The sequence below is a fragment of the Carcharodon carcharias genome, chromosome 13 (genome assembly GCF_017639515.1).
Source record: "Carcharodon carcharias isolate sCarCar2 chromosome 13, sCarCar2.pri, whole genome shotgun sequence".
Classification (NCBI taxonomy): domain Eukaryota; kingdom Metazoa; phylum Chordata; class Chondrichthyes; order Lamniformes; family Lamnidae; genus Carcharodon; species Carcharodon carcharias.
This window is the reverse complement of record NC_054479.1, coordinates 142,892,544-142,915,946: the sequence shown is the minus strand read 5'-3', so window position 1 is coordinate 142,915,946 and position 23,403 is coordinate 142,892,544. Positions and strand designations below refer to the sequence as shown.

General features: G+C 41.8%; 1 protein-coding gene across 2 annotated transcripts in view; it reads left to right on the top strand.

Annotated features, from left to right (window-relative positions):
* LOC121285930 (metabotropic glutamate receptor 3-like) overlaps window positions 1-23,403 on the top strand; it is a 209,173-nt gene that overhangs the window by 103,051 nt on the left and 82,719 nt on the right. Inside the window, exon 2 of one of the 2 annotated variants that reach the window (XM_041202886.1) lies at window positions 21,344-21,940. In XM_041202886.1, coding sequence (XP_041058820.1) covers window positions 21,467-21,940 — 474 coding nt within the window. In that variant the 5' untranslated portion in view covers window positions 21,344-21,466. Of the gene's footprint in view, window positions 1-21,343; window positions 21,941-23,403 lie in introns of those variants that run through there. The other variant, XM_041202887.1, reaches the window with a different exon arrangement.

The window sequence follows — 23,403 nt, the reverse complement described above, 5'->3', positions numbered from 1 at the left end:
TGTCTCTGTTTGAAGTAGGCCTTGACACCTCTTTAGGTGTGACATTCCATGTTCTCTCAGGACAGGTCTGTCAATATATCCCACATAGGAATTTTCCAGAAAGCAGTCACTATACATTATCAGCCATCTTTTGATCAGTCTTTACTTGTATTGCTTCTTAAGAACACAGGTCTCCCTTAAAAAAAGTTTCATATGCCCGTAGGTAGTTGGTAGCGATAGTCTGCTGTGGTGACAACCCTTTGGCGTATTCTTCTCTTTGCTGCTGTGCTATGCCTTCAGGTCATCTATGAGGGTGTCTACTTACATACCAGAACTGAAGGAAAGCTACTCAGCCTTGCTCGTCTGAGATCCAAGGCAAAAGTGTGCCAAGTCCTCATCAGAGATTTGCTCTGGTGACAAAAATCAGGCCTTCCAGCTCAGATCTCAAAAGAACAGCATTTACTCCATTGTGTTATCCTAAAAGGAGTTTCTGTCCCTGATTTAACTCCAAAATATTTGCTTTAACAGAGGGTCTTGATTGCATGCGATTAATATCTCAGTGAAGCCACATTCTAAATGTTGGTTCTCAACAGACTCTTTTGCATATTCAGGAAATATTATGAATATTTGCTTTTGGGAGCTTTAGGAACAGCCATTTTCACTACGTGTACCATCCCTTTAACTTTCAGGACAGTCAAGAGTAAAATGGCCTCTTAATCATTAAAACCGGCTTACAGGGCAGTTCCACCAAAACCCTCTGGGGATAAATATCTTTGGTTCAGCTGAACAACAATGCAAACCATATTGGTAGCAAAACTAACAGATGGCTAATAAGGAACCAAACAGAGGAATAAATGAGGTCATTACTAAGAACTCAAGCATAATAAAATTGTGCTTTGTGTAATGGGAATTATACCACTTAATCCAAATTAAGGTGAATGAAAAGACTGCTTATTAATTTATAAATAAATCTTTTTGAGAACTAAGGAGCAGAGTGTGGGCTTGTATTCAAATGTAGATGATGCATCAGTTCTTCAGAGAATAAAGAAAAAATGCATGCATAAACCAAATCTTTCATTTTTTAATCCCTTTGCCGATTATTTCTAAATGATTGGCTAGATAGTCTGAGGAAACACATCCTGATTTTTTCTAATAGCTCGGTAAGTAGGAGTGGTGTGATATTGAACCAAACAGGCTAGAAGGGTCCGAGTTCAATTCCTAGGCTGGGCTGCCTTGCTGATCATAGTGATAATTTGGGGAGTTCAAATGCCTCAATAATCCAAAGCTAATGAGGACAATAATTGGCAAGTGATCCTAACCAATAGTCATGAACTTCAATGTGTGTGTAGATCCCAGATGAGAACAACATTGTGCTCAGCTGTGCTCCTCTCAGTAAATATTCTACTAAGATGTCCATCAGCCATGGTTCATTGGGTAACACTCATACCTCTCAGTCAGAAGGTTGTGAGTTTATGTCCCACTCCAGGACTGAAGAACAAAAATCTAGGCTGACACTCCAGTGCAGTACTGAGGGAGTGCTGCACTACCTTTCTGATGAGGTGCTAAACAGAGTGCCTGTGTTGGGTGTGAAAGATCTCATGGCCACTATTTTGAAGGAGAGCAGGGGAATTTTTCCTGGTGACCTGCCATTATTTATACACCAATCAACACCAAAAACAGATAATCTAGTCATTACCATGTTACTATTAGTGGGATCTTGCTCTGTGCAAATTGGCTGCCACGTCTCCTATGCTGCAATGGTGACGATACTTCAAAAGTGCTTTATTGGTTGTAAAGCACTGAGGGCCAACCTGTGGTCATGAAAGGTGCTATCTAAATGCAAGTCCGTTTTTAGCCCAGTGACTATAGTTTTTTTCAGTAGTCTTGGGATGTTTCTCAATATTAAAGGCTCTTTACAAGTAAGAGTGGTCATTATCATCATCGTCTTCATTTCCCACAAACTCCAAAAATACCGCCCTACTGACAAACTCCTCCCTATGACTTCATTGTTTTAAAAGTAAAATTCATCTGACAGTCGCCTGTTGGTACTCATTCCTTTCCAGATCTTCCAAAACATTGAATTCCTTAACTTCCTCCAGCTTTTCAACCTCAAGCATTGAATCACCTGATCTCCAGGTGCGGCAGGGGAGGAAACAAGGAAAAGCGGAAATGAAAGAAAAGATAAAGAAAAGGGTAGAGAACAGGAAAAAGAGGCCTAAAAGAGGAAAAGAGAGAGGGCAGCAAGAAGGGAAGATAAAGAGAAGGACAAAGAGTGCACTGCATCTAGCTGATATGAAGATTTTATAATGTCATAATGTCAATCACATTACTGTAGCAAAGATGAATATAACAATTGGTCTCTCTCATTTTAAAGATTTATTTTTAACTAAAATACATAAAATAACATGGTTCCAGCAACTTTGATGAGGTTTGGAGGAACCCTCCACCTGCAAGGTATAAATGAGGGGGGGAGGGAGTCATTTGCGCCATTTGTCTGGGAAGCTCCCGATGTTCTGCAGAAGTAACATTCAGAATGCTGAGGAACCCCTACAGGACTACAGGATTTATAATATAAAAACAGAAAACGCTGGAGAACCCCAATGGGTCTGACAGCATCTGTGGAGAGAGAAACAGAGTCAACGTTTTGAGTTTCAGAGCTAAAGAGGAGCAGAAATGTGATGGATGGGCTGTTTAAGAGAGGCGTGGAGCAGGTGGAGCAAAATAGAAGGTCAGGGATAGATGGGATCTAAGGGGAAATTTGACAAAAATGTCATGGACACAGATCAAAAGGAGTGTTAATGGTCGTGCTAAAGACTAAAGAAGGTGTTGATAGTAGCATAAAGGTAGCATCTTAGCTGTTTATCCCTCTTTAACTCTCCACAAATGCTGCCGGACCTGCTGAGTTTTTCCAGCATTTTCTATTTTTATTTCAGATTTCCAGCATCCACAGTATTTTGCTTTTATTTACAAGATTCATATCTTTATGATATAACTGTGTTGCATTTATTGGATTTTGATGCACTCCATGCAACTTGAGGATTCTGGATAGTCTGCTTGATTGACAAATTTGACCTTTTTCATTAATCTTCCAGCTACGAAACAAAAAGCAAGCTCACCCATATTGCTTAATTAAAGCTCACTGAAGTGGGTGTACCAAATCTCAGCATTAAGCTTTGTTAATATTAGGTTCTAGATAAAAACAGTAATCCTACAGATGAATGATATATGTTGTAACACCAACAATGGTACCACCACTTAGTTCACTAGATGGGTCATTAGCAACCTTCCCTGTCAATCAAATGAAAATTAACATAAGGGACAACTAAGCAATACATTTACTTGCAGCAACTGCTCTTCACTGCTGGCGACCCGTTTCAACTTCACACATCAAAGTAATTAAAATTGTATCCTTCGGGAGTCACAACTCAAGTATGGTTCAAGCAATCATAGCCTCAGGTGGACAAACGTCAAACTTGATACTATTAACTTTGAAGCCTAATTCTGAAAGAGCAGAAGCAAAAATGGCAACTTTGATGATGAAAATGCTGATTAGATTTTCAACTTTTGCCTGGTTTTGAATAAACTGAAAGTAGACAGTGTGGCTGATCTACTGCTCCCGGTCATTGAGCAAGAAGGTTGCACAAATGTAGACCATCTAAACTAGATGGAGGAGTGTAAGGGGTGCATAACACAGCTCCAAGAAAAATACAAACAACTGTAGACAAAAGGATGGAAGATTGAGATTAACAATAGAAAGGCAATTGATTAACAAGTAAAAGGTGAACTGTTTGGACAAGTTAGATATTCATAATAGCTAGTAGAAATTTAATAATGCGCTCATCAAAGATGATTTCAATATCCCAGAATTAAGCAGGCAACAGAAATGTAAGAGGTCAAACACAATGAACTTCATAGAGTTAATGAACAACTGCTTGTTAATGTAACATTATAAAACAGGTATCAGGACAAATGTGTATTAGCTTTTGTATATGAGCAATCCACTAAAACTGACTCGTGACCTGAAATACTTGGGTTCTGGTGATAATTGAATTGATATTGTCGTGTTTATGAGAAGAGTTCCAGAGAGTATTAGACAAAAAGCATGTCTGAAAAATCAAATGGAAGTGTTAAGGTTGCTTTCAAGGTTGTGAACAAGAGGTTTATCTCTGCGGAACACAAAAAGAAATATAGCAAAAGCAACACCACAGTACAGCTCAGAAATAACAAAGAGATAAGAAGAATTTGTAAAGATTGAAGAATTAAATATTGATGACTGGAAGCAAACAGAAGTCACTTCAGGATAAGTATAGTAAATACTACAGGATGGAAGAGGGAAACTGAAAAGCAGATTACGACTAGTGAGAAGAGGGATCTACAGCTTGGTAAGAAGCAGGTGGAACATTAAAAAAACAAACTGGTTTTAGAGATTACAGGCCCATTCAATTTGGGAATCTATCAGTTATTTCAAGAAAGCATAGGCTGTAAAGAAAGTCCAAAATTTTAGTATCTGCAGGTCACCTGATCCAGAACACATGAAGCCTAGAATCTTGAAGGAAATGAATCAGGAAATAGGGATGACATCAATGTCTGAGAATAGTGAATGTAATGAAAAGACAGCATGGTTTTGGAATAAACAGGTACCTTGGAATTCTACTGGAACTTTAATTAGGTGATTGATAAGGAGCAGCTAAGACCATTTATGTGAACTTTCAAGAAAATATTTGCTAACATGCCACACATGAAACTTTTAAAGGAAGTAAAGGCTTATAAAATTCATAGCAGCATGGGTATCTTAGGTGACTAGTGTAGGGGGATTAAATAAAATTTGAAGGAACCCTGAAAAGGTTAAGTGATAACATTGAGGAATGTAGTTAGAATTTAATGTGGAAAAATGTAAAATAACTAAAGTATTGTAGTAGGAGATACATAGGCTGGGGTTTTCCCTGCCCGCTGACATTGGGCGTGTGCAGTGGCATGAGTAGACAATATGGTGTGATCAGTTTCACGACTGTGCGAAACAAATTCACGATCGCCCACTCAGCCAGCCAAGGCGGGGGGTGGGGGGCCACATTCTGTGCTATCGGACATCGGGAACCTCCTTGTAATCTGTCAGTGTATCATTATTAGACCTGCCCGCTGGAATCGTCCCCACCGCTGGATCATCTTCCCACCTCGGAGGGAAAACACACCAACATGTTTCACAACAGCACATAAGTGATGTGCAGCTGGTGGGCTGCTCTTCACTCGGGACTTCGAGGTTTGTTTGTCTCACTTGTTTCGGGCAGTACTCACGCTCATCAGCACCAGGCTTCACAGGCAGCACCACATCACTTTTAGGGGGGTCACGGGCTGGTCTCTACCTGCCAGACCAACCACGTGTGGGTGGCTTTTCAATGGCTGCAGGGCGAGGGCTTGCTCGGGGAAGGGGGAGAAGTGGCCTCAGGAAAGGGAAGAGGCTGCAGGATGAGGGCTGTACTGGAGAAGGAGGGTATCTCAGGGTGTGTGTGTGTGGTGTGCATGTGGTCTCAAGAGGGTGAGGGCTGAGGAGGCAGCCTCCAGAGGAGATGAGGCCAGATGGAGATGTGAGGGTGTGTGTGTGAGAGAGTGAGTGGTGATGTCCCTTGAGCTGGCAGTGAGTGAGATGCCAGTGAATGTGTGATGGGCTTGAGTGTGTGAGCTTAGTGATGAGATGGTTGCCTTACCCTGGCTGCACGGATGAGATCATTCATCTTCTATTTGCATCGTATGGCCAACCTCTTGTGGCACTGATCACCACTGCTACCGCTTCCCAGCCCTGGTTGGTCATACCGCCTCCCATCCTGCGGCCAGAGCAGAGTAGAGGACATCCCAGCGGGACTCCATGGCGTCCAAAAGGCATTCCAGTGACTTGTCACTAAACCTGGGGGCTGCAGTCTTTTTGCCTTTTGTGGACATCTTCCCTGCTTTAAATATGGTTCCCGGCATGATGAAGCGGCGAAGTGATGATGTGGCGGACAAATGAGAGCCCGCCCACCATGGAAACGGTGTGTTTCCCGGGAATGCATAAATAAGGCGGTAGGTTTGGGACGATATGGCGTGATCGCCACATCACCATTGCGGCCGGCGAGTAAAATGTCATTTACCCGCTCACTGCCGCAATTAGTGCAAATCTGGGACGATTCTGCCCAGTAGGCTGTATGCTCACCTAATCCATGACTGTCCTTTAGCTGAGGTGAGGAAGAAAAAAGTCTGAATATGATAACCCACTGTTCATTGAAAATATCCAGTCAATGAGAAGTTGTTTTATAGGCCTGGGAGGAAACCATTCCGCCACTTGATCCTATTTCACCATTTAATTAGATCATGGTTTATCTGTATTTTAACTCAATTTATCTGCCTTGATTCCATATCCCTTAACATCCTTGCCTAATAAATATTGATCAATCTCAGTTTTGAAATTTTCAGTTGACTTCGCCTCAACGAGTCAAACCAGTACTCGGGATGTTTTTCAAGAACGTTTGATTTTAGAACAAGGAGACATAGTCTTAAAATTAGAACTCAGCCTTTTATGAGGTGGAAATCTGGAACTCTCTCTCCCACAAGGTTATTGATGCTTGAACAAGTGAAATATTCAAGATTGAGTTTGATAGCTGTTTATTAGGTGCAGATATCAAGGGATGAAGCAAAGATTCCTGTTCCTATGTACATCAAAACCAGTTACTTTAATTCTATACAATGCATTACCAAAGCCACATTATAATGTTTCAAAAGGAAAATGATTTATTGGTAACACACAAGATAATAACAATCAGAAAGAGTCCAAGGTTAGCAACAATTTACAAAACTGGGGCCTTAACTGAAAAGAAGCATCATCTAGTAATCGCTATTATATTCTTTACAATGCAACTGAATCTCCACAGAACTGCTTCTGTAGCCCAATGTCTCACCAAATGGTAGTGTTATGATCAACCGTGCTGTAGAACTGAACTCTTAGCACTATTCTGTGCTGTTGCTCAGCAACACAAGGGACCATTCTTTACTGGAATAAAAATCTAATGAGCTTTATCATCAATCAAAGCCCAAAAGAAAACTGGTTTGATAAAAATCGCTATGCCCCCTATTTTACTATGGCAGTTTTTTTTTAATAGTACAAGGATGAAGATCAGCTTGTATCTTACATTAAATTTAAAAGCATCCAAATGTAAATTCTGACATGATTTCCAACCTAATGTGTCATAACCTGAAGGAAGAATTGGCTGCTTCTTCTTGCACTGCAGTGTTTCAAACCTTTTAGCTGCTATTGCAATGCTTGCCTTTAAGTCACTAAAGATAATACACCCGTAGCTAGCTAATACTGATCAACATAAAAATGTCTTTATTTACTGAAATACCCATTAAATATGTCAAGAATTGTTGTACAGTAACTACTGTGCAAGACTGAATGTAACAGTTGTAATTCATTTATAAGTGATGTATATTATTGAGCTACTGGATTTAAAAGAATGCCAGTATCTCTAATGAAGGCTACAGTGTGGCAATCAGCATGGGTTCTGCAATGTGCACTTATTGTTAATCCACAATCAGGCTTACTCTCTTCATTTAAAATAAACACTTTTGAAATTAATTGTAATTTAATGCTTCATTAAATATCTAAGACTTACACCAACATTCCTGTACCACATTATTTAAACATTAAGTGGCTCTAATTAGGTGGTCTTGTGATGCCAATAAAGATTCCAGTGGCTGCAGTTCTATTTATGGCATCTACAGGCAGAACATCTCATTTTTAGTCTACTTAAATAGATGCTATCTCGACTTAAGATTCAGTTAACTGAACCATACATTTTAACTTACCCCAGCTCTCACAGGAAATTACGAGCACGTTAATTAATTCAAATTTGTGCAACCCCTTTTCCAATATCTTGCTTATCATTTTGAGGTCAGTAAAACCTAATTGCATGCTGAAACTAATTTCTACCTTTAATTAAGTTAAAGCCAACTAAGTTGAAGTGAAAATTTACAGAAATCTAAATGGACTTTACAACTCTAAATCTTTGCACTTTAATGTGCAGACAGTAATTCTGGCTCCTACTTTTCCTTATCATCAAACACTGTAATTAAATTTTATTGGCAAATACAACAGGATTTTGCATAGAAAATATCTCATTTTTAAAAGTGTAAACAATGGGCAACAGTGTAAAGGAGGCATTGGGAGAAGTGATAAAAAAGCTTGGTCAAAGCAATGAGTTTTAAAATGAGTCCTGAGGTTCAGAGAGGTGGAGAGGTTTAGTGTGGAAGGTCCATGGCTTCAGGTCAAGGGAGTGAAAACCTCAGGCATCAATGCCAGGGTGAAGGAGAGAGGTGGATGCACATAGACCTGATTCAGAGAGTGCAAGGGGTTGTAACAGAGATAGGGAGGGGTGAGGTCATGGATGGATTGAAACACAACCACGAAAAATTTTTAAATTTGAGGTGTTGGGCGATCAGGAGCCAATAAAAGTCAGTGAGAGCAGGATTAATACATGAGCAGGTTGATGTAAGATAGTGTACAGGCAGCAGAGCTTTGTATGAGCTGAGGTTTATGGTGTATAGAGGATGGACGGACTGTCAGAAGTACATTAGAATAAGGGTAGCTGAAAGTGACAAAGCCAAGGGTGTCAGTGGCAGATGGGGTGAGGCAGAGGCAGTGACAGACAGTAGGAAAATCTTAACAAAACTGAGAATTTGTTTGCAATGGAAGCAGGGTTTGCCATGGGCTCTTTAACTCAGCCACAGCATTGGCATCCCACTTCCGAGTTTCCTGGCCAATCAGAGAGTGCGGGCAGGTTGACGTGCCAAATCTGTCAAAGGGAGGGTTACTATTTAAAGGGACCCTGGCAGGGGTCAGAAAGCCTGATTGTACATTGACTCCTGTGGCTTCAGTAACCTCAGGAATGGAAAGCAGTCCTGGGAAGGCTACCCTCAGCTCAGGAGGTCCTACTGTGGGAACTGACCACAAATCTCCCACACAACACTCCTCAGAACAATACACCTTACAGGTCCTCTCTTTCTGGGCACCTCCACACATCCCCATCTGAACAGTCAGTTCTCATACTCAGCCTCATCTTTTTGCCATTCTGCACCCATTGCCTCACATTCACCCTCCACAAATGCTGTCCTTCCCCTATCACCACACAATCCACTTCTGACACCCATAAATCTCTACTTTCTCTCCTTTCAGGAAAAGAGAACGTAGGGTTCCAGGGATCGACAAAGAACGGGGAGTGGCACTCCAGTGCAAGAGCCACCTGGAGAGCCACTGGCAATATGAGCCCTCCGAACCCACTTTAAGGAGGCCTTAGTCCAGGAGGCAATGACCTGCCATGAAACTATGAGCCTCATAAGGCACCAGTGCTCAGACATGTTGAGAGAGCTGACCCTCTGCTTGTAAACCCTTTGAACTGGATCCCAAAGTCCCTCCTTTCTGTCCTGGGGAGAGGTAAGTAGCTTAGGGGAAGACAGCTGGTGCTGTTGGTGTTACAGCTCGGCTTGTTCTTCACTCAGCAGAGGAGCGAGGCCGAGCTGCATAAGCTGATCCCATGCTGTGATGAAGGAGGACAGTGTGGAAACACAGGTTAAGGTGAGTGAAATTGTGGCCAGGTCAACTGACTTCCAAGGAGTTGGAGATCACCTGTCAAGCAGTAAGAAGATATTCTGAGAAGAATTGCTGTGAGCAGCAGCCTCTCACCTCTCTCAATGCCTGAGCATTGCTGGAGCTCTTCAGTTTCATTGTTAAAAGCCTTCCCAACCAGTCAGTTTCACCGAAGAATCTTCCTACTTTGTGCACTTGCCTTGATGACCCTGGCGAGATGCAGACAGATCGGGAAACCCGGTCATTGGCTATTTAGGCCAGAATGCAGGGTTAAATTCAAAGTTAGTTGTCTATTTGCATATTTTAATGACTTTCCCAACAGCTTCACTTGCCTGCTCGCTTGCAAACCCACCCAGGTCAAATCTGAATGTTCCCGGAAAAACTCAGCAGGTCTGGCAGCATCGGCGGAGAAGAAAAAAGTTGACGTTTCGAGTCCTCATGACCCTTCGACAGAACTTGAGTTCGAGTCCAAGAAAGAGTTGAAATATAAGCTGGTTTAAGGTGTGTGGGGGGGGCGGAGAGAGAGAGAGAGAGAGAAGTGGAGGGGGGGGTGTGGTTGTAGGGACAAACAAGCAGTGATAGAAGCAGATCATCAAAAGATGTCAACAACAATAGAACAAAAGAACACATAGGTGTTAAAGTTGGTGATATTATCTAAACGAATGTGCTAATTAAGAATGGATGGTAGGGCACTCAAGGTATAGCTCTAGTGGGGGTGGGGAGAACATAAAAGATTTTAAGATATTTAAAAATAATGGAAATAGGTGGGAAAAGAAAAATCTCTATAATTTATTGGAAAAAAAAGGAAGGGGGAAACAGAAAGGGGGTGGGGATGGGGGAGGGAGCTCACGACCTAACATTGTTGAATTCAATATTCAGTCCAGAAGGCTGTAAAGTGCCTAGTCGGAAGATGAGGTGTTGTTCCTCCAGTTTGTGTTGGGCTTCACTGGAACAATGCAGCAAGCCAAGGACAGACATGTGGGCAAGAGAGCAGGGTGGAGTGTTAAAATGGCAAGCGACAGGGAGGTTTGGGTCATTCTTGCAGACAGACCGCAGGCACTTTACAGCCTTCCGGACTGAATATTGAATTCAACAACGTTAGGTCGTGAGCTCCCTCCCCCATCCCCACCCCCGTTCTGTTTCCCCCTTCCTTTTTTTCCAATAAATTATAGAGATTTTTCTTTTCCCACCTATTTCCATTATTTTTAAATATCTTAAAATCTTTTATGTTCTCCCCACCCCCACTAGAGCTATACCTTGAGTGCCCTACCATCCATTCTTAATTAGCACATTCGTTTAGATAATATCACCAACTTTAACACCTATGTGTTCTTTTGTTCTATTGTTGTTGACATCTTTTGATGATCTGCTTCTATCACTGCTTGTTTGTCCCTACAACCACACCCCCCCCTCCACTTCTCTCTCTCTCTCTCTCTCCGCCCCCCCCACACACCTTAAACCAGCTTATATTTCAACTCTTTCTTGGACTCGAACTCAAGTTCTGTCGAAGGGTCATGAGGACTCGAAAAGTCAACTCTTTTCTTCTCCGCCGATGCTGCCAGACCTGCTGAGTTTTTCCAGGTAATTCTGTTTTTGTTTTGGATTTCCAGCATCCGCAGTTTTTTTGTTTTTGTTTTTATTTTTGTTTTTATATCTGAATGTTCCCGGCCTGATCGCCAGTTTCCAGGATTTCAAAGCTTGCCCGCACCTGAACCCACCCTTCTCCTGCCCCTGGACCTTGGCAGATAAAATTCTGCCACATAAGGAAGGTAGAAGCAGGCAGTCTTTATGATGAAGAGGATATTAGTTCAGAGTTGAATAGATAGTAATTGAAAGACAATTTATCGTCTTTGCTAGCTTCAGATTGGCAGGTCAGAGGATTGTCAAATTCCACAAGGGAACATGCAGTAAATATGCAACATAGGGTGAGCACTACCAGTGATTAATAAGGTCACTACTGCTCCCAATTGTCATACTGAGCATTGCAAAACCAGGTATAGTATTGACCATCTATGCATCAGATGGATGACTGATAAATTGGTCTGCATGACCTGCCATTTTTATCTTCTTTCCTACTGAACACCATTACACAAATGCCAATACCAGATACATATTCAGGCATTTCCCATTGCACATCTAGCTAGTCGTAAGAAGGTATAGAATGGTTAATCATTGAATGCTGCAAACTGCCCCATCTACTTGGTGCTTTATTATTAATTAGTTTCCCTCAGATACCTCACAGTGTGCTGTATTCACTTACTGCTGTTTTCAGGTACTGCAAGACTGGAGAGATTTGTCCTGCAGTGATAATCAAAGCAAACAGCACTCACTGTTTTCCATTTCATAAAACGTATTTAAATGTCTCAAAGTTAACTTCACCACAATTAGGCTTCAATGTTCCCAACACATTCTCTGCAACTCCACGGATTGGATTTCCAGTTGCCAGTGGGGGGCAGGAACAGATGTGGGTGTGATTTGAAAATTGCATTCCTAGAGGCCAGCACTAGATATTGTCACCTCCAGGACAGCTTGCAATTTTCAATGGACCTTCAGGCAGGAGGGAACAGAAAACCCGCTTGCCAACAATTAACAAGCCCCTTAAACTCCTTAATGAGCTTATTTAGGGGTCTGTGTAGAACAGAAGGCATTTTCAATCATTTTTCCAGATGAAGCTGAACAGCACATTAGTAGAAAGCTGTTAGGGTCATCACAGACTAAAGGAAATTCATTTCTATCCAGTTTTTTTTGTGAAACATGAGGAGTTAATAGTGCCGGGTTGAGGCCTGTACCTTGATTGGGTGCCTATGACTACTTTGCGAAATCTTTATCCTCCTGGCACTTTCATGAGCTGCCTGCTCTCCCTGGCAAGGCAGCAGCAGCCTCGAACATGGCTGCCATCTGCCTTTGCCACTGACACCAGACAAGCAGCTCCTGCCTCCTGGAGTTACCTGCAGCCTCTAATTGGGTGATGTGCTCACCTCCTGCCCAACCAGCCTATTTACATTTAAAAATAGCATTATAAGAATGACGCAGTCCAGGCACAGGGTCAGGACCCAGAATTCATTTGCATGTCAGGTCCCTGACCTCACTTTGAAAATCCAGCCTCATATGATTTGCCTCCATCTTCCACTAACTACTGTACGTCCCTTACAGTCCAAAACAGGGGAATTTATAATAGAGAACAAGGAAATGGCAGGGCAGTTAAACAATTACTTTAGTTCTGTCTTCATGGTGGAAGACACAAATAACTTCCCAAAAATACTAGGGAATTGAGGGCCTAGTGAGAAGGAGGAATTGAAGGAAATTAGTATTACTGAAAAAATAGTGCTGGAGAAATTAATGGGACTGAAAGCCAATAAATCCTCAGGGCCTGATAATCTGCATCCCAGGGTACTAAAGGAGGTGACTATGGAAATAGTGGATGCATTGGTTGTCATCTTCCAAAATTCTGTAAATTCTAGATCAGTCCCGGCAGCTTGGAAATGTAACCCCACTATTATAAAAAAAGCAGGAGGGAGAAAACAGGGAATTACAGACCAGTTAGCCCAACCTCAGTAGTAGGGAAAATGCTAGAGTTGATTTTAAAAGATGTGATAACAGGACACTTAGAAAATATAAACAGGATTAGACAAAATCAACATGGATTTATGGAAGGAAAATCATGTTTGACAAACCTACTGGAGTTTTTTGAGGATGTAACCAGCAGAATAGATAAGGGGGAACCAGTGGATGTGGTGTATTTGGATTTTCAGAAATCTTTTGATAAAGTCCCACATAAGAGGTTAGTGTGTAAAATTAAAGCACATGGGATTGGGGGTAATATGTTGGCATGGATTGAGAATTGGTTAGCAGACATGAAACAGAGAGTAGGAATAAATGGATCTTTTTCAGAGTGGCAGGTGGTGACTAGTGGGGTAGCGCAGGGCCCCAGCTATTCACACTATGTATCAATCATTTGGATGAGGGGACCAAATGTAATATTTACAAGTTTGCTGATGACACAAAACTAGGTGGGAATGTGAGCGGTGAGAAGGACGTTAAGAGGTTTCAAAACAATTTAGACAAGTTGAGTGAGTGGGAAAATGCATGGCAGATGCAATATAACGTGGATAAGTGTGAAGTTAACCACTTGGGTAGGAAAAATAGAATGGCAGATTATTATTCAAATGGTGATAGATTGGGAAATGTTGATGTACAAAGGGGGCCTGGGTGACCTTGTACACCAATCACTGAAAGCAAGCGTGCGGGTGCAGCAAGCGGTTAAGAAGGCAAATGGTACATTGGCCTTCATTGCGAGAGCACTTGAGTACAGGAGCAAGGATGTCTTCCTGCAGCCTTGGTGTACAAAGGCCTTGGTGAAGCTACACCTGGGGCAGAATTTTCCCCCCTTTGGGGGCATTGTGCGGGGTCGGTTGGGAGTGGGTGCGAACCTGATCAACGCCCCCGATCGGGCCTGTGTCATCATTTTACATGGACAGGCCAATTAGGGTCCGCCCAGCGTGATGTGCACCCGGAAGCACTGAGCGCTCCCTGTGTTGGCGAGGGGGGTGGGGGGGGGATTCCCTGAGTTGGGGCCTGTGGATGAGGTTCCATGCAAAATGTGAAGGCCGCCTGGGCTCTTCGCCTGCCCCCTACCCACCCCCCAACCTCCCTTCCCGCCCCCCCTTCCCCGGCACCCCCCACCCCCCCCACACAAACCCCCCCCCCCCAACCCCCACCCGCTGCCAACCTTAAGGTTGGACGGGCAGTTCATTTTATTAGTTCAATTCATTTTTAACAGGCCTTAACAGGCCTTTGACAGTTTGGCAGGCACACAGCTGAGTCGGCTGCACTCCTGCTAAACTGGAAACCTAAATGACATGGTGCCCGTCTGACATCACCACATGTCATTTTATGCATCGGCGAGCAGGCCCCGCCCTCACTCGCCAACCCAAAAATTCTTCCCCTGGAGTATTGTGCGCAGTTTTAGCCTCCTTACCTAAGAAAGGATATACTTGCCATAGAGGGAGTGCAGCGAAGGTTCACCAGACTGATTCCTGGGATGGCAGGATTGTTGTATGAGGGGAGATCGGGCCGACTAGGCCTGTGTTCACTGGAGTTTAGAAGAATGAGAGGGGATCTCATTGAAACGTATAAAATTCTGACAGGGCTGGACAGACTGGATGCAGGGATGATGTTTCCTCTGGCTGGGCGGGGGGGGCGGGTTGCGGGTCTAGAACAAGGGATCACAGTCTCAGGATATGGGGCATTTAGGACTGAGATGAAGCGAAACTTCTTCACTCAGAGGCTGGTGAACCTATGGAATTCGCTACCATGGAGGCTGTGGAGACCAAGTCACTGAATATACTTAAGAAGGAAATATATAGATTTCTAGACTCTAAAGGCATTAAGGGGTATGGGAGAGAGTGGGAGTATGGTGTTGAGATTGAGGATCAGCCATGATCATATTGAATGGTGGAGCAGGCTCGAAGGGCTGAATGGCCTACTCCTGCTCCTAGTTTCTACGTTTCTATGTTTTTCTGTTTACAACTTTTGGTTGTAAAGTGCTGTAGAATGTCTTGAGTACATGAATGACATCAATGCAAGCTCATTAACATTTTGGATTTCTGAATATGTAATTTTATCCATAGTTAATATCGCTGGGTTAAAATCCTGGAACTCCAACACGGGTGTGCCTACACCACATGGACTGCAGTGGTTCAAGAAGGCACCTCCTTCTCAAGGACAGTGACACGTAGGTTTTCTGTATACACAGCAGAGGGGTGCAATATCCATAAATACGTTTTCAGCAAATGAAAAACAAAAGAATGATGTTTATTTGTATTAGAATTCATATTTCTTTAGTAAGAGCTTGTTATTATAATGTTTTTTTCTCCAAATCTGTAATTGAAACTTAAAATAGCTTCAACACTCCATTCACATGAATGAAACATACACTAGCATCCCCCAAATATTTAATTGTACATTAATCAGCAGCACAGCAATGAGGATGAGTATTTGAATTATTTTTGAGTTAGAGTTTAGACATCTCAAACCTTACATGGTTTGAATCTGTAACACATCCAGAAGAGGCAAATCATAAATAAACACCTTCCTAAGCTATTAGAAAACACAATCTCACTCCAATGTAACCACCAAGAAACAGCAACAAAGCCCCTGTTCCTTCAATTAATGCAAAGGAACAAAAATGCGTTCTCCTATTATGTTAACAAGACTTAATGAAGAATCCACAAAGAAAAGAATGTTGATTTTTTAAAATGACTTTACAGCCTCCTACATCAGCCTGTCTGCTACATCAATCATGATCCATTTACTCTTTTGTCAGCTCCTAACCCAGACAAGGTATGACATATTTAACACACTTATCATGCACAAAAGACACCAAAGCATGTTGTGCCACAAATGCTGTATACCATTTCCTTTAATGCAATTAAGATTCAGCTTCTGCATTAGGGAATATACATTGCAAAATTACACACTCTCAGCTGTCCATTAAAATCGACGTTTCATTGGCTGCAAGCATACGGCACATCTGATGCATGTCAGGAACATGGAAATAGAATCTTTACTCCTCAGTCACATCTCAATCTGATTTGGGACAAAATGAGTCTTGACACACATTCAACATGGTAAAGAGCCTTTGCAGCAAATAGTACAAATTACAAAAGGTTGCTATCATTTTTTATTTCATTCAGGTGATGTGAGCACTGCTGAGAAAGCCAATATTTATTGCACATCCCCAATTGTCCTTGAGGAGGTGGTGGTGAGCTGCCTTCTTGAACCGCTGCAGTGGTGTGGTGTAGGTACACCCACAGTGCTGTTAGGGAGGGAGGTCCAGGGTTTTGACCCAGCGACAGTGAAGGAATGGCCAATATATTTCCAAGTCAGGATGGTGAGGGGCTTGGAGGGGAACTTGCAGGTGGTGGTGTTCTCATGCACCTGCTGCCCTTGGCCTTCTAGGTGGTAGAGGTCACAGGTTTGAAAGATGCTCTGAAAGCCCTTTAGCGAGTGCTGCAGTATACCTTGTATATGGTAGATATTGCTGATACTCTGCAGTGGTGGTGGAGGAAGTGAATGTTTAAAATGGTGGAAGGACTGTCAGTCCAGCGCTCTGCTTTGTCCTGGGTGGTGTTGAGTTTCTCAAGTATTGTTGGAGCTGCACTCATCCAGGCAAATGGAGAGCATTCCATTGCACTCTTGACTTGTGCCTTGTGGACAAGCTCTGGGGAGTGAGGAGATGAGATACTCGAGAGAGAAATCCCAGCCTCGGACCTGCCCTTGTAGCCATCGTATTTATATGGCTAGTCCAGTTCAGTGTCTGGTCAATGGTAACCCCCAGGATGTTGATAGTGGGGGTTTCAGCAATAGTAATGCCATTGAATGTCAAGAGAAGATGGTTAGGCATTTTCTTGTTAGAGATGGTCATTGCTGGGTACTTGACCAATGCAAATGTTACTGATTTACACCATAGCTCTCAGTAATGTGGAAATACACCAACTATAATGAAAATAAGTATTGCTGAAAAAAGAGACATTTTTTGTTGAATCTTTTAGTCTTGCACTCATCAGGACAATTCGCAAGAAAATACCAATGTCAGGGAAACAACATATTTGTACTAAGATAAAAGCAAAATACTGCAGATGCTGGAAATGTGAAACAAAAACAAAAATTGATGGAAAAACTCAGCAGGTCTGTCAGAATCTGTGGAGAGAAAGACAGAGTTAATTTTCTAGACTGTATGACTCTCCTTCAGCACTAAAGAGAAGTCAAAATGTGGTGAAATATATACTGTTTAAGAGGGACAATGAAGCTGGATAGAAAGTCAGAGATAGGTGGAGGCAAAGGAGAGATTGCAAAAGATGTCATCACCACCACCAACACCCCTTCGACTTTTTGTTTATGATACCTTTTGCAATCTCTCCTTTGCCTCCACCTTTCAGTGGCCTTCTATACAGCTTCACCTGTCCCACCCCCCTTAAACTGTATATATTTCACCACAGTTTTATGTTCTTTAGTTCTGAAGAAGACTCAAATGGACTTGAATTGTTAACTCTATCTTTCCCTCTATAGATGCTGTTGGACCTGCTGAGTTTTTCCAGCAATTTTTGTTTTTGCAACATATTTATACTGTATGAGAAGAGAGTGCTGATTGATTGGCAACTGAACTCTAATTGGTAGAGGCATTGGTAGAGTCCACTTGCCAACTAATCAGCATTCTCTTCTCATACAGTATAAATATGTTGTTCCCCTGACATTGGCATTTTATTGTGCGTTGTCCTGATGAGTACAAGACAAAAAGCTTCAACAAAAAATCTCTTTTTTCAGCAGTACTCAAGTCCTGTATGACCAAACAACTATTCATAATGAAAATCCAAATGAAAAATCTGCTACATATCCCATTTAAAATTTTATAGGTACAAATAAGAACCTTAATAATTTTGCAGTTAGTACATTTTGAAAACCTTACTCTGTGTGTATTTATAAATGTTATTTTTCCAGTTATCTATTTTCGGCAAATTGGTTATAATCGCTGAGATATGTAATTCAGCAGTTCCCAAGAGCAGAAACTTGCCTGGACGTGTAATAATGACGATTGTGTTCTTCCTTTAACACGCCAACAATTCAATTAAGTAAACAGGGAACACTATGGGACCACAAAATTAATCTGCAGTTGTGCTTATTGTTACGTAACTGGCAAGTTATGATTTTATTGTCTCCAGATGCCTAAGACATAGAACAGCAAAAGTTAACAAGTCCATGAGTACTTATAAAAGCAAAAATCTGCGGATGCTGGAAATCCAAAACAAAAACAAAACAGAAATACCTGGAAAAACTCAGCAGGTCTGACAGCATCGGCGGAGGAGAGCACAGTGTTGAGGACTCAAAATGTCACTGTGCTCTCCTCTGCCGATGCTGCCAGACCTGCTGAGTTTTTCCAGGTATTTCTGTTTCTGTTTGTGCCATGAGTACTTATGGTCTTCTCTAACCACTTCTTTGTATATATTTGTAAGATTAATGGTACTGTAATGGGAGGACCCTGAATCTCCCTAGGCTGCTGTCATTTTATGTTCTATTATTTACCAGGTTAATTAACCAGTTTAGGGGGAGGTGGTGGTATAGTGTTATTGTCACTTGTCTGGTAATCCAGAGACCCAGGGATTATGCTCTGGGGACCTGGGTTCAAATCCCACCACAGCCGATAGTGGAATTTGAATCCAATAAAAGTCTGGAATTAAAAATCTAATGGTAACCATGAAACAATTGTCAACTGTTGTAAAAACCTATCTGGTTCACTGATGCTCTTTAGGGAAGGAAATCTGCTGTCCTTACCTGGTCTGGCCTGCATGTGACTCCACAGCAATGTGGTTGACTCTTAATTACCCTCTGAACAAGGGCAATTAGGGATCTGTAATAAATGTTGGCCTAGCCAGCGATGCCCACATCCCATGAACGAATAAAACAAAAGGTTTGGTTATAACAAAACTAGTTTATCAAGACACAGAAAAAAAGATTGTCAGTGGGTTACACACCATGCTGGAAGAAATTGTAACAATATACATAATTGGGCCTGTTTCAACAAAATGTACTTAGTATACAGCTGAGCAAGACAACATGAATCAAATAAATACTCTAGTTTCATGGCCACATGCTGAAGAAACTTCACATCAAACAGCCTAGTGGGACTAAGTTAGATCTCTAATTGACTTATTTTGAGGCAAGATCACTTCATTAATAAACTATAATATTTGGTACTCAAGCATTTTCTGATTTGCTTTCAGTTATCTTTGGGACATTTCTAAACAATTGATTTGGTTGGTATACAGTAGTTAGTAAATAGAGTTAGTATATTAGTTAGTATATTGTAGTTAGTATATAGTAGTTGTCAAAACTCTTCAACCATTAACATCTTCATTGACAAACCTTCCACCCCTACTGTCTGTTTCTGCCTAGAACCTTTTCCCCCGAATCAATTGATACTCATTCCAGATGATTTCATCTTTTGGACCTTGCTGCCTACAAAGATGGTGGAATCAGAGATGATCAATAATTTCAAAAAGAAATTGGATAGGTGCTTGAGGGAAGTAAACTTACAGGGTGACAAGGATAGAGTGTGGAGTGGGGTGGGGGGCTGGGGGGGGGGGGGGGGGGGGGGGGGGTGCTGCTGGTGGTGAGATGAATTGGATTGACCAACAGAGAGCCAGAATGGACCGAATGAGCCAAAAGGACTCGTTTTGTGCCATAAAGACTTTATGACTTAATGTTTTAACTTATGCTAAGGCTGTGAAATAGCTCATCTCTACACCACTCAAAAGCACAACAAATAAGGAGAATCAGTAGCAATCAAGACACATGTTGAGCAGGGGGTTTGAACCAAACATGAAATTGATGGAAAGTTTGGTAAAAAAAATAAACAAGAAGCAGTTGAACAGAGGCAATTTCATTATACTGAGTATGGCCATAGGGACATGTCATGGCAGATAACATGACATCAAGCAGGCAGATCTTGATACAGTAGTCTGGACCAGTTGGTGTAAACTGCTCTTTTCCAATAATTAACATATCAGGGTTCATTTTCCACAGGAATGCTCCCAATCATCCACCATAACTTCTGCAGAAGATCAGCAGAAACACTGTAGAAATGGCCTAAACAATGTTTACACCATTTCTCCAGGATTCCAAGGATCTACTGAACTACTGCCAAAACTACAGCAGACAATCAGATGAATAGCCACAGATATTCAATCCCATTATTTTTGATGTCATTTTTGACACATTGACAAACAGTCACATTGATATATAATTCATGTCACATAGAAAAATGGAATTTCAAAATGGTGTCAAATTACTTGCTTAACATAGCTGCCAATCATGTGTCAGTATGACCATTTCTTACATTATTGTGTGGAGATGGTATATCATATGAGGACCTCTATTGGTTCACATAAGGAACATTCCCAGTAGCTGAGTGCCCATTTGTCTTTTTTTAATTCTTTCATGGGATGTGGACAAGGTCAGCATTTATTGCCAATCCTTAGTTGCCCTTGAACTGAGTAGCTTGCCATCACCATTTCAGAGTCAACCACATTGCTGTGGGTCTGGACTCACATGTTGGCCAGAGCAGGTAAGGATGTCAGAATTCCTTGGGTGTTTATGACAATCAATGTTCATTTCGTGATCACCATTACTGAGGCTAGCTTTTCAACTCCAGTTTATTAATTGAGTTGAAATTCCAACAGCTGTCATGGTGGGATTTGAACCCTTGTCCCCAGGATATTCACCTGGGCTCTGGATTACGAGCCCAGCAACATTACCACTAGGTCACCATCTCCCCACAAAGCTTTTCAAAATGGACTGTCTATACGTCACCACTACTTAACTTTGCTGGTGAATTTTGGCAAAAGCGGGGATAGGTAAAAGCACTTTGGTCCATGCAGCCTGGCCAAACTTGCAGATAGAACACCAAACAGTAGTGAGGCATTCCAATCTCACTATGGACAAGTGTGGCTTGAATCCCAGGGACTGGATCAGAATAGTATCATTGGCTACTTACAGGCTACAAGAGGATGTGTTGGTCATCCTGCAAGAGGAGAGAGCAGGGAAATAAAAGAAAAAAATAAACATTTATCTAAAGACAAAAAATTTAGAAAAGGCGAACGGCGATTGATATTTAAGATATCCACATGGGTTATCTGTTTTCACTGAAAAGAGTGAGGCCAACTTTTAATTCTTTTTCATTTATTTTTTTTCTTCCAGGAATCAGATGCGAAATGCCTTACAATATTCACAAATACCCACAAGGAGAATAACTGCGCTGACATTGCAATGGATAAAAAATGAAATGTAGCTGTTCTCTAACCTCCCCTCCAATCAAAGAAAATGCTGAAGATGTTTTCAAAGCTTCAAACAGTTGCCCTAATTCTAATTTCCAAAGGATTTCTCTTTCTTTCATATGGTGAAAGCAATTTTGGCAAGAAGGAGATCAAAATTGAAGGAGATTTGGTCTTGGGTGGGCTCTTTCCTGTACATGAGAAAGGCTTGGGAACAGAAGACTGTGGCAGAGTGAACGAAGATCGAGGTATCCAACGTTTGGAAGCCATGTTGTTTGCAATAGATCAAATAAATCGAGACACTTACTTGCTTCCAGGTGTAAAGCTTGGAGTTCATATATTGGACACATGTTCACGAGACACATATGCTTTGGAACAATCTCTTGAATTTGTAAGAGCATCTTTGACAAAAGTAGATGAAACAGAATATATCTGCCCCGATGGATCATATGCGATTCAGGACAACAATCCTTTAGTGATTGCAGGTGTGGTAGGTGGCTCATACAGTAGTGTCTCTATACAGGTAAGGTTCATGTTCTTTCAGTAAAGCTTGAAAAGAACAATATTGTTGAATTGCACAGATATTCAAATGTTCTTCTATACTGTGACCTCAGGTTTGAATCCCAGTGATAGTTGAACATGATTTTTAATTATACGTATGCTATGTTTGTCAAATAGCTTGCAATACATGAGCACCGCATTTTGGAGTTCAGCTTCATGTTCCAGTTGCTTGTCATAAACCATGTTACTCCTGGAGAAAGTCTGAGATTCTCCACTGGGTAACTGAGGTTGGAACACAACCTAAAGGAGGATCTTTTGCTATATTAACCAATTGAAGCTCTTGCTGGGTTAACTAAAGTTAACACTGAAGATCACTAAGGTGATGCTTACAAAATGAACTATGTCGTTCTCACAATGAAACATTGCATGTGATTCAAAGATAAGTTACAATTACAAAATAGGTGGCAGAAGATATGTTGATGGAAAGACACATTACTGACTAACTCTTTGGAATTTATATCGGACGGTTGGAGAATTATAAGCATAAATCCATGTAAATAAAATATGTTAGCCAAATTCATTACACTCCATCTCCAAGAAAGAAAGACTTTTCAAAGCAAAGGGAGGGTAATTAGGATGGGCAATAGACACTGGCCTAGCCAGCGAAGCCCACATCCTGTGAAAGAATTAAAAAACCCTGCATTTGTATAGCACCCTCCATGATCCCAGGATGTCCCAAAGTGCTTTACAACCAATGAAATACTTTATGGACAGAATTTTGTCGTCAGCAAGCAGGGGGCGGGGCCCGCTTGCCGACACGTAAAATGATGCAGGATGATGTAGGACGGAACCACCAACGTCATCCCGCCCCATTTAAATTTTCAGGAAGGTGGGGGCGCAGCAAAATCAGCTGTGAGCCCGCCGACCTGTCAATGGCCAATTGAGGCCCCTGACAGGATCATTTAACCAATTAAAGGACCTGCCCGTCCAACCTTAAGGTCGGTGGGCAGGCCAGGACCCCGGCAGCTAATAGAGAAAACATGAAACCTCATCCAGCAGCGGGAAGAGGCTTCATGCAGGTTTTTTAAAAGTTTAATAAAGTTATTATGTAAATTATGAACATGTCCCAACTCATGTGACATTGTCACATGTAGGGGGACATGTTGGGGAATTCCCTTTTTTCTACTTTTCATATTTTTAAGTCAGCGATCTCCCTGAGGCAGCACTTAGCTGCCCGCACAGAGAGCACATGGGACATCACGCTGGGCCCGCTCACGTAAAATGGCAGAGGGGCCAGCTTCTCTGGCGGGGATCGGTTCCCCGCCCACCGGAGATTGGGTTGGGTCATCCATCCGACAGGCAGAAAATTCTGCCCTATAAGTGTAGTCACAATTGTAAAGTAGATAATGTGGCAGCCAGTTTAGACACAGCAAGCTCCCACAAACAGCTATGTGGTAATGAACCAGATAATCTGTTTTTTAGTGA